General features: G+C 41.4%; 3 protein-coding genes across 11 annotated transcripts in view; 2 read left to right on the forward strand and 1 right to left on the reverse strand.

Moving 5' to 3' along the window:
* The first annotated feature begins 745 nt into the window (after positions 1-745).
* Positions 746-3,835, forward strand: LOC109909437 (transmembrane protease serine 5-like). The gene is made up of 8 exons (XM_031795276.1): positions 746-879; positions 977-1,020; positions 1,786-1,948; positions 2,133-2,317; positions 2,503-2,601; positions 2,741-2,883; positions 3,246-3,398; positions 3,538-3,835. Exons 1-8 carry the CDS (start codon positions 746-748, stop codon positions 3,544-3,546), a joined length of 930 nt encoding a protein of 309 aa, XP_031651136.1. The 3' UTR covers positions 3,547-3,835.
* An 86-nt stretch (positions 3,836-3,921) lies between these two features.
* Positions 3,922-6,542, forward strand: pih1d2 (PIH1 domain containing 2). Its single transcript, XM_020508101.2, has 6 exons — positions 3,922-4,079; positions 4,398-4,587; positions 4,817-4,943; positions 5,192-5,422; positions 5,584-5,882; positions 6,064-6,542. The coding sequence occupies exons 2-6, from the start codon at positions 4,402-4,404 to the stop codon at positions 6,196-6,198; spliced, it is 978 nt and encodes a 325-aa protein (XP_020363690.1). The 5' UTR covers positions 3,922-4,079; positions 4,398-4,401; the 3' UTR covers positions 6,199-6,542.
* Positions 6,300-14,289, reverse strand: part of LOC109909147 (dixin-A) — a 28,003-nt gene continuing 20,013 nt past the window's right edge. For 6 of the 9 annotated variants that reach the window (XM_020508096.2, XM_020508099.2, XM_020508098.2 and 3 more), the window contains exons 13-15: positions 11,631-11,739; positions 11,081-11,189; positions 6,300-6,882 (exon numbers count right to left, since the gene is read on the reverse strand). In XM_020508096.2, coding sequence (XP_020363685.1) covers positions 6,799-6,882; positions 11,081-11,189; positions 11,631-11,739 — 302 coding nt within the window. In that variant the 3' untranslated portion in view covers positions 6,300-6,798. Of the gene's footprint in view, positions 6,883-11,080; positions 11,240-11,630; positions 11,740-14,289 lie in introns of those variants that run through there. The other 3 variants (XR_004204018.1, XR_004204017.1, XM_020508100.2) reach the window with 2 other exon arrangements.

Raw genomic sequence — 14,289 nt, forward strand, 5'->3', positions numbered from 1 at the left:
TTGATTTTGAATTCAGGCTGTAACACAACAAAATGTGGAACAAGTCAAGGGACACACTTGTTTTGTCAGGCAGAAAGACCTTCCTAGCAGTTTGATAAACCAAATGTGTTTATATTACAACTATAATTGTCTTTATTGTAGTACATATCTTTATTAATACATTTCTTAACAACTTCTACATGATCACAGTCAGTGGAGAGGAGTGGAGACTTCAGTGGAGAGGAGTGGAGACTGTCTATCAACCGACATCAAAACATGAAATAATGATCTGTTTATATTGACTACATTAGTTATTGGATATAAGCTGCTTAACATTTCCCTCTCAAACAAGACAGCAGTTCATTACTGTTGATCTAGTTGGTCTCTGGAGGGATTATTTTCAATCAATGAGGTTCAGTGTTTTACAGAATCAGCCCGGAGAACTCTCTCCTGGAGATCCAGCTAGAGAAGGTGCCCACGTGGCTGCCTGTGTGCTATGAGAGATGGAACTCTTCCCTGGGGACCCTGGTCTGCCGCCAGCTGGGATATCTAAGGCTAGTCAACTGAGACCATTTCCTTACCATAAAGCCCACAGCAGCTTGGCAACATAAAAGGCTATTCACCTAACCATAAGGCTGATTGCTCCCAGTTAATGTTAGATTATTTAATACCTCGTTTATAGGCTTGCCCGATGCCCCGTGGATCATACATTACTTTTTAAAACAGACACTCTCCCATCTCGCCTGCTTTTATAGAAGATATAACTATGATTCATTTGGTTTCCAGACTGACCAAGCAAAAAGGGGTGAACTTAACGGACATCGGACCTAACTACACCGATGGCTTTATACAGATCACATCTGAACACAAGACCAGCCTGGAAAATATATGGCAGTTAAGGTACGGCAGCTGTCTGAGGATATAATACATAACCTAAAGTAGATTGCTATAACATAGTAATCAAGCTTTTTTAATGGATGGATTTGTTTTTATTTAGGGGGAGTTGCGTCACAGGGAAGGTTATAGCTTTGAAATGTTTTGGTAAGTTTCTGCAGGGTACTAACAACACTAACATAACAGTGGATTACATTGTAAATGTGTGCATCTCACACACAGGTAAGACCCAATGACCTTCATACGACCTCTCAGTCATGACTTCCTAGTTCTACATATTGGTGGTATACACTAGGTGTACAAAACATTAGGAACACCTTCTCTTTCCATGACATAGACTGACCAGGGGAATTCAGGTGAAAGCTATCGTCCCTTATTGATGTCACTTGTTAAATCTTCTTCAATCAGTGTAGATGAAAGGGAGAAGAACGCTTAAATAATATTGTTTAAGCCTTGAGACAATCGAGACATGGATTGTGTATGTGTGCCATTCAGAGGGTGAATGTGCGAAACAAAAGATTTAAATGCCTTTGAACAGGTTATGGTATTAGGTGCCAGACACACCGGTTTGAGTGTGTCAAGAACTGCAACACTGTTGGGTTTTTCACGCTCAACAGTTTCCCGTGTGTATGAAGAATGGTCCACCACCCAAAGGACATCCAGCCAACGTGACACAACTGTGGGAAGCATTGGAGTCAACATGGGCCAGTATCCCTTTCGACACGCTATCGACACCTTATAGAGTCCATGCCCCGATATTGAGGCTGTTCTGAGGGCAAAGGGGGGTGCAACTCTATATTAGGAAGGTGTTCCTAATGTTTTTTACAGTAGGGTGATGAGTTACCTCCATACAATGTATGTAAAGTGATCTGGGAATAAATGCCTTCATATTTGTTTCCTTTGCCTGTGTAGAGTGTGGGACGCGGGCTAAGCTGCCCAGGATAATCGGGGGAGTGGAGGCTACCTTGGGAAGGTGGCCCTGGCAAGTCAGTCTCTACTACAGTAACCGACACACCTGTGGAGGCACCATCATCACCAGCCAATGGGTGGTCACCGCAGCCCACTGTGTGCACAAGTAAGACCCCTCGGGGTAAAAGGTTAGAGGTCAGAGGTCACTGACTCATGACAGTGTAGTGATGACTAGGGACAGCAATTGCTCTCACTTTCTTTTGCATAAAGTAATTCATACTTTATACAATTGAGAGTTGAAGAGGCATCTAGCTGACATACATTTCTTCATCTCTTTTATAACATTCCAGTTATAGGCTGCCACAGGTGTCCAGTTGGGTGGTCTACGCTGGTATTGTCACACGCAGTTCAGCTAAAATGGCTCAGTACACTGGATATGCAGTGGAAAAGATCATCTACAACAAGAAATACAACCCCAGGAGCCACGACAATGACATTGCTCTGATGAAACTACTGACCCCACTGATTTTCTCAGGTGACAGGGAACTTGATTACTTCACTTTTGAATGCATCACATAGTCCCTTGGCTGACTGGAACACTCAACTATATGATTACAGCAATCAGTTCCAAAACATGTTCCAATATTACTGAAATCAACTTCAACATGACCTACACTGTTTTCTAATATTCCAAATATTATTTTTTATTACATTTTTTAGATACCATCAGGCCTATCTGTCTGCCACAGTACGAGCATGATCTACCAGGAGGAACACAGTGCTGGATCTCTGGCTGGGGCTATACTCAACCAGATGATGGTACGACTATGTTAAATCAATAATATCATTTAAATAGGAAAATGTAATGTATCTATATCGATGGTTAAATGTTTTCTCATAGCCCAAAGTCATTAAAAAATTAGAGGTATATTTACATTAGTTTGACTTTCTTTGACAGTTCTCATCCCTGCCACGCTAAAAGAAGCTACAGTTCCACTGATAAGCACCAAGAAATGCAACAGTTCATGCATGTACAATGGAGAGGTCACCCCCCGCATGCTCTGTGCTGGATACACCGAGGGCAAAGTGGACGCATGTCAGGTTAGTTCATAAACACATACCAGTGTTCCTCCTCCTGTGGTTTGTTTTATGAAGAGATTTTCCAAAGGTCAGATAGTTGTTGTCTTACAAAAGTAGAATTGGTTCTTTATAATGAGAATATTTTCCCTCAGGTGTCCCCCTGTACTGTTCTAAATGATCAAAGACAAAGCTCATTAGGCATGTGCCTGAGAGAGCACACCAGCTTTATTCAGGGTCCTACCAATCAAATTCAGTGGCGCTCAGGATTCAGTATTCCACAATATCCCAACCCATAATCACTAAATTAACAATATCTCAACCCATAACAGTCAGTGTGGTAGTCTGGTAACCCGTGTGATTGACAGCAATGTATATCTGCCCAGGGGGACAGTGGGGGTCCGCTAGTCTGTCAAATTGACAACATGTGGAGACTGGTGGGGGTGGTGAGCTGGGGTACAGGCTGCGCTGAGCCCAACCACCCCGGAGTCTACACCAAGGTGGCCGAGTTTCTCGGTTGGATCTACGACATGATTGAGGTAAACATACACTAACTCTTCCGTTGCATAAGCCTATGCATTGATTTTTTACATATCAGGACCACATCTGCTTTGCAGTTCTGTTTCTCCTCTTGAAATTGCATAATACTGTATGTTACATTTGTTGTTCCATCCACAGAGCTACTGAGGAGGAAGAGGAATAAGACAATGGATGATCAGGGAGACTCCAGAACAGGCCTAGAGGAAACTGAAACATATGATGCTCCTGACATTCTTCCTCCTGTACTGTAAATGTAATTTTACCTCCTTATAACGGCCATGTTGATTGCAGAAATGCATACATTATTTAACAGTAGGAAATATTTTATACTATACATGTTTGTCATACATTGTATTTTTAGCACCTGAATGAGATCATATTTATACCATATATTCGTCTTGTATTGAAAATAAATGATGCTTCATATCTAAACATGTCCATTGTCTACTCTGGTGTGATGAAAGAGCTTTATGTACCAGAGCCATCATTTCAGGATGCAGACGGTGTCCACCGTTTAGTGCAAAGTAGTAGCATCTCTTCTGTCTGTAGAGGGCGAGCATGCACCACTCTCATCGCGTTTCCATGGTAACAGAGATCACTCGCTACAAAGTTGATTTAGTCAACATTTAGCTGTAAAGTTAGCACAGGGGTCGCAAGAACTTGAAGCAAGCAAGTTTACTGTGAGTATTTCCATGTGTTTTGTTTTAGAAGGATAACTAACGTTACTGTTCACCATTTGATTCACAGTATTCGTACCAAATAGTTTGATTGTATTCAAAGGCATTGCTGTCTGGTGTATTGCAACAGGTGGTAGACCTAGCGCTAGCTATTTAGCTACTGTAGCTAGCTAACGTTAACGTTATTTAGCCTGGCTATGAATTCTCTCCATGCTTGTTCATCTATAGCTAACTTTCATTGTCATACCCATAATCAAATGCAAAACTCCAATGAGCTGTGTGTATAACGTTACTAAACTAAATCCCTCAAAATCTTTTCAGAGATATGTCTTCTTCCCTGGGGTGTACAAAGGAAGTTTTGCAGCAGGTCAACCAGTTCTGGTCCATGTTAGACGACCTGTCTCAGAATGACCCTCAAAGCTACCAGATGTTTATCGAGAAACAGATGAAACAGGGAACTGATTATAATGAACCACCTCAGCCTGACTCCTGCCTACTCACCGAAATGCTGGTACCATAAAGTATCTGCTTTTTCTATGAACAGCTACACCCACACTGTAGAGTTTATCGATTAAAAACATACAAACACTGGCCTACATAAAAATGACATAGCAAAGTGTGTTGGTAAGAGAATACTGGTTCATTTGTTTGCAGTGCACGTTTGACTGTGCACTGCTGGCTAATAATATGGAGGTGTGAACTATAAAGAGGCTGAACAGTTGCTTTATTGTTTGTGTCAGGAGCCAAAGAAAGGGTTGCTGTACATCAATGTGTGTGGCTGGAAGCGCGTCCCTACCCCTGCTGATGAGAACAAGCCAGTGCCTGTGTGTGGAGGGAGACTGGAGACAGACACTGATGAAGGAGGAGGTACCAAGAGTCACTGTTGTCCTGCAGAACACAATCCCGTATTTCTGCATAATTACCTGCATTGTAACCTGTATTACAAGAGGTGCTGGCAAAAAAAAGAGAACATTCCCCAAATTACATTCTACTAAAGCTGACTTTCTTATAACTTGTTTTATGGTTTTGATACTAATGTTATGTAACACTGAAATAAAAAGTTGTATCATTGCCGTTTCTCAGGACTACAACTTTGTTGTGTTTCCTGTATTCAGACGACTACAGTGTGATGGATGTGGCGTTCAGCCCTGCGGTGCTGCAGCAGGCTCAGAAGGACAAGAAGGAGGACCAGGTTCACCTGTTAGCTCTGAGCTTCACCCAGCAGCAGCATGGCCTGCGTCTGATCCAGCAGTACAACGTCAGCAGCAGTAAGCTGAAGGGCAGCCTAGAGGACATGCAGCGCCGCCTGGGTTCTCTAAAACAGTCCAGCCCTGCCACAAACACAGGTAAAGCCTCTACGTAATTATTCCCTGGTTCAAGGGGTTTTATTTTTTATTAAGATGACACCACCAAGATAAAGGCGAGATTATTGAATTCAAGATTTCTTTAAATGTATACTGTAGGTGAAGATACATTTTTTGACATTCATTTGACATCAATTTCCCAGCCTCCCAGACCCCAGCTTCCCTGCTTCAGCAGATCTCTCTGCGTGAAGGGCAGACTGAGGACAGTACATCTGTGCAGCTCATCACATCTGTCCAGCTAACTCCTGGGCCAGGGGACCAAAGCAACAAGACCAAGAACCTGATACAGGTGATCTCTAGCTCAGTGACAGCCGAGCCTCAGCGGCCAGAGCACCAGCTCACTGTCAACTCTGACCCCAGGGACCTCTCCCGGAGCCTGAAGCTGACTGTGGAGCTACCAAAGGTTCAGTCCATCACAGAGTGCCATCTCAGCATTTCCCAGGTCAGGGACCACTCTGCTTCCCCTTCCCTTGTGCTATGAATAAGGCCCTGTGATGGATTAACAAAAATTCTGTCCCTTTTGCTTAAACGCTTCTTATGTTGACATAATAGCCTGTTACATTATAAGTTATCCTTTCTGTGGTCTTGTGGGTCTAATAGTCTGTGTGTGTATTTCTCTGTAGGATGATGTACTACTAGAAGTGGAGGATATGTACCATCTACACCTGGAGCTGCCTGAGACTGTGAATGAGGAGTCGGCCTCTGCCACATTCAACAAGAAGAAACGGTTATTAACTTTGCAAGTGTCTATACTCTAGTGCTGGTACTGCCAACACTAAAAAGACGTAAATTCATTAATAGACAAAGAAAATAACAATAAACACTGTCTTTTCTGGCAAGACACAGTTACAACCAGTAGGTCATTTGTCTTTCTGAAGAGATTGGGACTTTGGAAATTAGAGAAGGCAGGAATGTAATTTCTGTTATGTTATGCAGTAGTAGTAAACAGTACCTTAGTAAAGACATTCACAACAACATTAATGACTCGAGTGGAATTATAGTCCTCCATGATCATGAGTTACATTAACTGCATGTCTGGGAAATAATTCACAAATTGTCAATATTCATGCAATAATCCATGTTTATTAAAACTTCAAAATTGTATTGTGAAGAACTTTATTCATATTTGGCAACAACTTGTACTTCAAACAGTTACTGTAAGTCAAATGTCCATAGGACAGAGCCATTTTTGAAAGTATGGTTTTATCTCGAAACAGTAATAAATAGATTGGTCCCAATTGTTTTAATAACTACCTCTGCAGGGCTGCTGTGAATACTGAGAGGGTGTTATGACATCATATTCCAGTGGTCACAGTTTGAGGCTAGTGGTTCCCTCTATGGTTGGTTGGTTCCCACTTCTACCGTCTCTCTCCATGGTCCTCCTCCACCCAGGCCACTATCTTCCCCTCCCAGCCAGGCACCAGGGCTCCGTCCTGGAACACCTGAGAACACCAACCAGAATCAGACAGGCATACTCTTTTAATATAAACTACACTACATGACCAACAGTACAGTGCATTCAGAAAGTATTCAGACCCCTTGACTTTTTCCATATTTTGTTACATTACAGCCTTGTTCTAAAATAGATTTTTTAAACATTTTGCCTCATCAATCTACACACAATACCCATACCCCCAGAGAGACTGAGAAACAGCTTCTATCTCCAGGCCATCAGACTGTTAAACAGCCACCACTAACTCTGAGAGGCTGCTGCCAACATACTGACTCAACTCCAGCCACTTTAATAATGGAAAAATGGATGTAAAAATGTAAAAGTCACTAGCCACTTTAAACAATGCCACTTAATATAATGTTTACATACCCTACATTACTCATCTCATATGTACAGTATATACTGTACCCTATACCATCTACTGCATCTTGCCATCTTTTTTTTATTTGTACCTTTATTTAACCAGGTAGGCAAGTTGAGAACAAGTTCTCATTTACAATTGCGACCTGGCTAAGATAAGCAAAGCAGTTCGACACATACAACAACAGAGTTACACATGGAGTAAAACAAACATACAGTCAATAATACAGTACAAAAATAAGTCTATATACAATGTGAGCAAATGGAGGTGAGATAAGGGAGGTAAAGGTAAAAAAAAGGCCATGGTTTAGACTTTATAGTCTAACCAGACATCTAGGTATTTCTAGCTGTCCACATATTCTAAGTCCGAACCGTCCAGAGTAGTGATGTTGGACGGGCGGGCAGGTGCAGGCAGTGATCGGTTGAAGAGCATACATTTAGTTTTACTTGTATATAAGAGCAATTGGAGGCCACGGAAGGAGAGTTGTATGGCATTGAAGCTCGTCTGGAGGGTTGTTAACACAGTGTCCAAAGAAGGGCCAGAAGTATACAGAATGGTGTTGTCTGCGTAGAGGTGGATCAGAGACTCACCAGCAGCAAGAGCGACAACATTGATGTATACAGAGAAGCCTATGGCACCCCCATAGAGACTGCCAGAGGCCCAGACAATAGGCCCTCTGATTTCACACTGAACTCTATCAGAGAAATCTATCAGAGATTACTTTTATGTAATACATGTATCACTAGCCACTTTAAACAATGCCACTTTTATGTTTACATACCCTACATTACTCATCTCATATGTACAGTATATACTGTACTCTATACCATCTACTGCATCTTGCCTATGCCATTCTGTACCATCACTCATTCATATATTTGTATGTACATATTCTTCATCCCTTTACACTTGTGTGTATAAGGTAGTTGTTGTGGAATTGTTTGGTTAGATTACTCATTGGTTATTACTGCATTGTCGGAACTAGAAGCACAAGCATTTCGAAACACTCGGATTAACATCTGCTAACCATGTGTATGTGACAAATAACATTTGATTTGAATGAAAGCAAAAACAGGTTTAGACATTTTTGCAAATGCTTTAAAAATAGAAAAGTGAAATATCACATCGACATATCGACATATGTATTGTATTTAGACCCTTTACTCAGTACTTTGTTGAAGCACCTTTGGCAGTGATTACAGCCTCGTTTCTTTGCATAATTTTTGCTCTGTACGCCACCACAATAGATTTGAAAGGAAACATTCAAGATGTGCTTTAAGTGTAGACGCTCATCTTTAATTTAAGGGTTTTGTCAAAATGATTGTATGAACCATGTAGGAATTACAACCATTTTTTAACATAGCGCACGTGGCCCTCCCCACACACACACAATTTTAGGGGCTCAAAAGTAAATTGGACAAACTAACATAAATCATAAATTAAATTGTGAGTTTTAATACTTGGTTGCAAATCCTGCCTGAAGTCTGGAACGCATAGGCATCACCAGATGCTGGGTTTCTTCCCTGGTGATGCTCTGCCGAGCCTTTACTGCAGCTGTCTTCTGTTCCTACTTGTTCTTAGGGCGTTTTGCCTTCTGCAAGTGAAATGCATGCTCAATTGGATTCAGGTCAGGTGATTGATTTGGCCATTGCAGAACATTCCACCACTTTGCCTTACAAAAGTATTGGGTTGCTTTTGTAGTATGCTTCGGGTCATTGTCCATCTGCACTGTGAAGCGCGGTCCAATGAGTTTTGAAGCATTTGGCTGAATCTGAGCATATAATATAGCCCTAAACACTTCAGCATTCATCCTGCTGCTTTTGTCAGCAGTCACCACATCATCAATAAATACAAGGGAACCAGTTCCATGGGCATCCATACATGCCCACGCCATAACACTACCTCCACCATGCTTCACAGATGAGGTGGTATTCTTTGGATCATGAGCAGTTCCTTTCCTTCTCCATACTCTTCACTTTCCATCATTCTGGTACAAGTTGATCTTTGTCTCATCTGTCCATAGGACTTTGTTCCAGAACTGCACAGGCTTTTTTAGATGTTTTCTAACTTTTGATCCCTTAAAAAGGGGGGAACCAAGCGTAAAATGTGCTAAAAATTCTATACAGTTCACCCAATTTGGATGTAAATACCCTAAAATTAATGCTGAAAGCCTGCATTTACAGCTCATGATTTAATGTCAACTCCAATGCTGTGGTAGACAGCTAAAATAATAATAACTTGGTCAATGCCCAAATATCTATGGACCGGACTGTATTTTCAGGTCTCTCCAGAGATGTTTGAACGGGTTCAAGTTCGGGCTCTGCTGGGACACTCAATGACATTCAAAGACTTGTCCCGAAGCCACTCCTGCGTTGTCTTGGCTGTGTGCATAGTTGTCCTGTTGGAAGGTGAACCTTTGCCATGCTCTGGAGCAGGTTTTCATCAAGGATCTCTCTATACTTTGCTCCATTCATCTTTCCCTCGATCCTGACAAGTATCCCAGTCCCTGCCGCTGAAAAAGGTCTGATTGGTGGAGTGCTGCAGAGATGGTTGTCCTTCTGGAAGGTTCTCCCATCTCCACAGAGGAACTCTGGAACTCTGTCAGAGTGACCATCGGATTCTTAGTCACCTCCCTGGCCAATGCCCTTCTCCCCCGATTATTATTTAAGATTAATGGGGGCCACTGTGTTCTTTGGGACCTTCAATGCTTCAGAAATGTTTTGCTACCCTTGCCCAGATCTGTGCCTCAACACAAGCATGTCTCTGAGCTCTATGGATAATAGACCTCATGGCTTGGTTTTTGGTCTGACACGCACTGTCAAATGTGGGACCTTATATAGACAGCTGTGTCTATTTAATTTACCAAGCCATCAAGGATGATCAATGGAAATAGGATGCACCTGAGCTCAATTTTGAGTCTCATAACAAAGGGACTGAATACTTATGTAAATAAGGTATTTATTTTTCCTTTTTTTTTTATACATTTGCAAAAAAAATCTTAAAAACTTTGTAATTAGGGGTATTGTGTGTACAGTCGTGGCCAAAAGTTGAGAATGACACATATATTAATTTTCACAAAGTCTGATGCATCAGTTTGTATGATAGCAATTTGCATATACTCCAGAATATTATGAATAGTGATCAGATGAATTGCAATTCATTGCAAAGTCCCTCTTTGCCATGCAAATTAACTGAATCCCCCAAAAACATTCCCACTACATTTCAGCCCTGCCACAAAAGGACCAGCTGACATGTCATTGATTCTCTCGTTAACACAGGTGTGACTGTTGACAAGGACAAGGCTGGAGATCACTCTGTCATGCTTATTGAGTTCGAATTACAGACTGGAAGCTTCAAAAGGAGGGTGGTGTCATTGTATGTCATTGTATGCAGTAGCGTTAAGATTTCCCTTCACTCATACTAAGAGGCCTAGCTTGAACCATGAAAAACAGCCCCAGAGCATTATTCCTCCTTCACCAAATTTTACAGTTGGCACTATGCATTCGGACTGGTAGTGTTCTCCTGGCATTCCCCAAATCCAGATTTGTCTGTGGCTGGAATAGCCAAATCAACTCATTTGAAGCGGTGTCCACATACTTTTGTATGTGTAGTGTATGATATATACAGGGACAGTCTCTAAACACATATCAACCTTAATAGAGAATCCACATCTTTATGATCTTAACATAGTTACTGGGTTTTGGAACTATTGCCAATTCCAAGTGTTTTCTCTTTTCATTTTGGTCATTCAGGCATTTCCCCCTAAGTGGTAACATTTGACCCTATCTAAATGTAAACCCAAAGCTGTAACCCAAAACATGCCTACCTCCTCCTTCACAGTCCCAAACTCTGGGTCGAGGGCTTTGAAGTGGTACCTGAAGCTACCCTGGCGGTCCACTGCTGCCTTGAAGTCTCTCAGAGTCACCTCCCCCAGCCTAACAGCACAGCACAGTCTCAGTGTCAGATGGCATCATGGTACACTGATCTGTGCAGAGACACATACATGCACATTCCCTCACAACGCTACAGCACATAGACACACAATAAACACACCAATGACACACATGCATGCATTCAATACCCAAAGCAGCCATCAAGGCAAAGGGTGGCTACTTTTAATATAATATATATTTTGATTTGTGTAACACTTTTTTCGTTACTACATGATGTGTTGTATGTGTTATTTCATAGTTTTGATGTCTTCACTATTATTCTACAATGTAGAAAAAAAAAGAAAAAAAACTTGAATGTGTAGGTGTGTCCAAACTTTTGACTGGCACTGTACATTGCATCCACAACTTACAGGCAGCATGCAACACAAAGGTACATATGCAATGGACATGATCAAGATCCAAAGAGGGATTCTGGATTTGTACCTTTTGGAGATGTTGACCAGGAAAGGAGTGAGTGAACGATCAGTGAAGTAGAGGACTTTAGTGGAGACTGTGGAGTCCAGGCCAGGACTACTGTGGGAGTGAGCTATTTCTGAAAACAAATAAAAACATATAGGTTTGCTTACTGGCTACAGCTTAAAGACAGGATTGATTGATTTTATTTGCCAATTAAGAAACACATATACAGTACATACATACATAAAAATGGATTTCCATGGTACAAAAACATTACAACATTACATAGATACACATGACCTAAATACAGATGTGAAAATGTGTCTATGGCTTGATCATTACCCAGCTTTTGACCTTTTTAAATGAAGTTATGGTTTTGATTTGATTTATTAGGATCCCCATTAGGCAATGGTGACAGCTAGTCTTATTATGGTCTGACACATAACGAAAAATACATTACAGACAAAAGACTTTACAATATACATACATTTAAAATCAACATGTAGTGTGTGTGTGTGCACATCTATCAGGTACACGTACATGTCAGTGCATACACACAACAAGTAGTTCACATGGGGGAGAGGCGTTGTGCCGTGAAGTGTTTATTTGTTTTTTGAAACCAGAATTTCCAACACATTAATGTTTCTTATAAAAACAAGAAGTGACGCAGTCAGTCTTTCCTCAACTCTTAGCCAAGAGAGACTGGTATTCATAGTTTTAATATTAGCCCTCTGATTACATTGAAGAGGAAGATGTGGCGCTCTGTTCTGGGCCAGCTACAGCTTAACTAGGTCTTTCTTCGCAGCACTTGACCATGTGACTGGACAAAAATCAAGATAAGATAAAACTAGAGCCTGCAGGACTGGCTTTGTGGAGTGTCAAAAAAGCAGGCCTCTCCCCATCGTTACAACATTGAATCTATATGTTTTGACCACGACATTTTAAAAATCTGTGGTAACACCAAGTAATCTAGTGTCCTCAATTATGGTTGCCATGGCTTTGAGTTGATGTGGTAGTTTGTTCCACTCAACAATGCCGGAATATTAAAAAAGTGTTCTTACCAGATAGACTCTTACATTTAAAACAGGCAATATCAGAGTCTATGGTGTTGTATTGGTGGACATCTTATATATGTACAATAATTTGATCGGTGCCTGGGGGCTGAGTCTGTAGTAATTATGTGGACCAGACCAAGTTGGATTAAAATGACCCTTTTCTCTACAGATAACCAGGCTAGCTGATTAAAATGCTGTATAGCTCCGAACATATGTTCAATGTAATTGAATTACACAATTAGATAAAGTTGCGTGAAAGAGAATTATCAAGGTTGTTGAATACTGCGTACAATGGCTTGCGAAAGTATTCACCCCCCTTGGCATTTTTCCTATTTTGTCGACTTACAACCTGGAATTAAAATATGTTTTTTTTTTTATCATTTGATTTACACAACATGTCTACCACTATGAAGATGCTAAATGTTTTTTATTGTGAAACAAACAAGAAATAAGACCAAAGAAATCTGAAAACTTGAGCGTGCATAACTATTCAACCCCCCAAAAGTCGATACTTTATAGAGCCACCTTTTGCAGCAATTACAGCTGCAAGTCTCTTGGGTATGTATCTATAAGCTTGGCACATCTAGCCACTGGGATTTTTGCCTGTTCTCCAAGACAAAATAGCTCCAGCTCCTTCAAGTTGGATGGGTTCCGCTGGTGTAAAGCATTCTTTAAAAGTCATACCACAGATTCTCAATTGGATTTAGGTCTGGGCTTTGACTAAGCCATTCCAAGACATTTAAATGTTTCCCCTTAAACCACTCAAGTGTTGCTTTAGCAGCATGCTTAGGGTCATTGTCCTGCTGGAAGGTGAACCTCCATCCCAGTCTCAAATCTCAGGAAGACTGAAACAGGTTCCCTAAAGAATTTCCCTTTATTTAGCGCCATCCATCATTCCTTCAATTCTGACCAGTTTCCCAGTCCCTGCTGATGAAAAACATCCCCACAGCATGCTGCTGCCACCACCAAGGTGTTGGGTTTGCGCCAGACATAGCGTTTTCCTTGATGGCCAAAAGGCTTAATTTTAGTCTCATCTGACCCAGAGTACCTTCTTCCATATGTTTGGGGAGTCTCCCACATGCCTTTTGGCGAACACCAAACATGGTTGCTTATTTTTTTCGGGACGCTCTTCCGTAAAGCCCAGCTCTGTGGAGTGTATGGTTTAAAGTGGTCCTATGGACAGATACTCCAATCTCCGCTGTGGAGCTTTGCAGTTCCTTCAGAGTTATCTTTGGTCTCATTGTTGCCTCTCTGATTAATGCCCTCCTTGCCTGGTCCGTGAGTTTTGGTGAGCGGCCCTCTTGGCAGGTTTGTTGTGGTGCCTTATTCTTTCCATTTTTTAATAATGGATTTAAATGTTGCTTCGTGTGGTGTTCAAAGGATTGGATATTTTTATACAACTCAACCCTGATCTGTACTTCTCCACAACTTTGTCCCTGACCTGTTTGGAGAGCTCCTTGGTCTTCAATGCCACTTGCTTGGTGGTGCCCCTTGCTTATTGGTGTTGCAGACTCTGGGGCCTTTCAGAACAGGTGTAGAGTTGAAGTCGGAAGTTTACATTCAACCACTCCACACATTTCTTGTTAACAAACTATAGTTTTGGCAAGTTGATTATGACATCTACTTTGTGC

Source organism: Oncorhynchus kisutch, linkage group LG18, assembly GCF_002021735.2.
Source record: "Oncorhynchus kisutch isolate 150728-3 linkage group LG18, Okis_V2, whole genome shotgun sequence".
In the NCBI taxonomy this organism is placed as follows: Eukaryota; Metazoa; Chordata; class Actinopteri; order Salmoniformes; family Salmonidae; genus Oncorhynchus; species Oncorhynchus kisutch.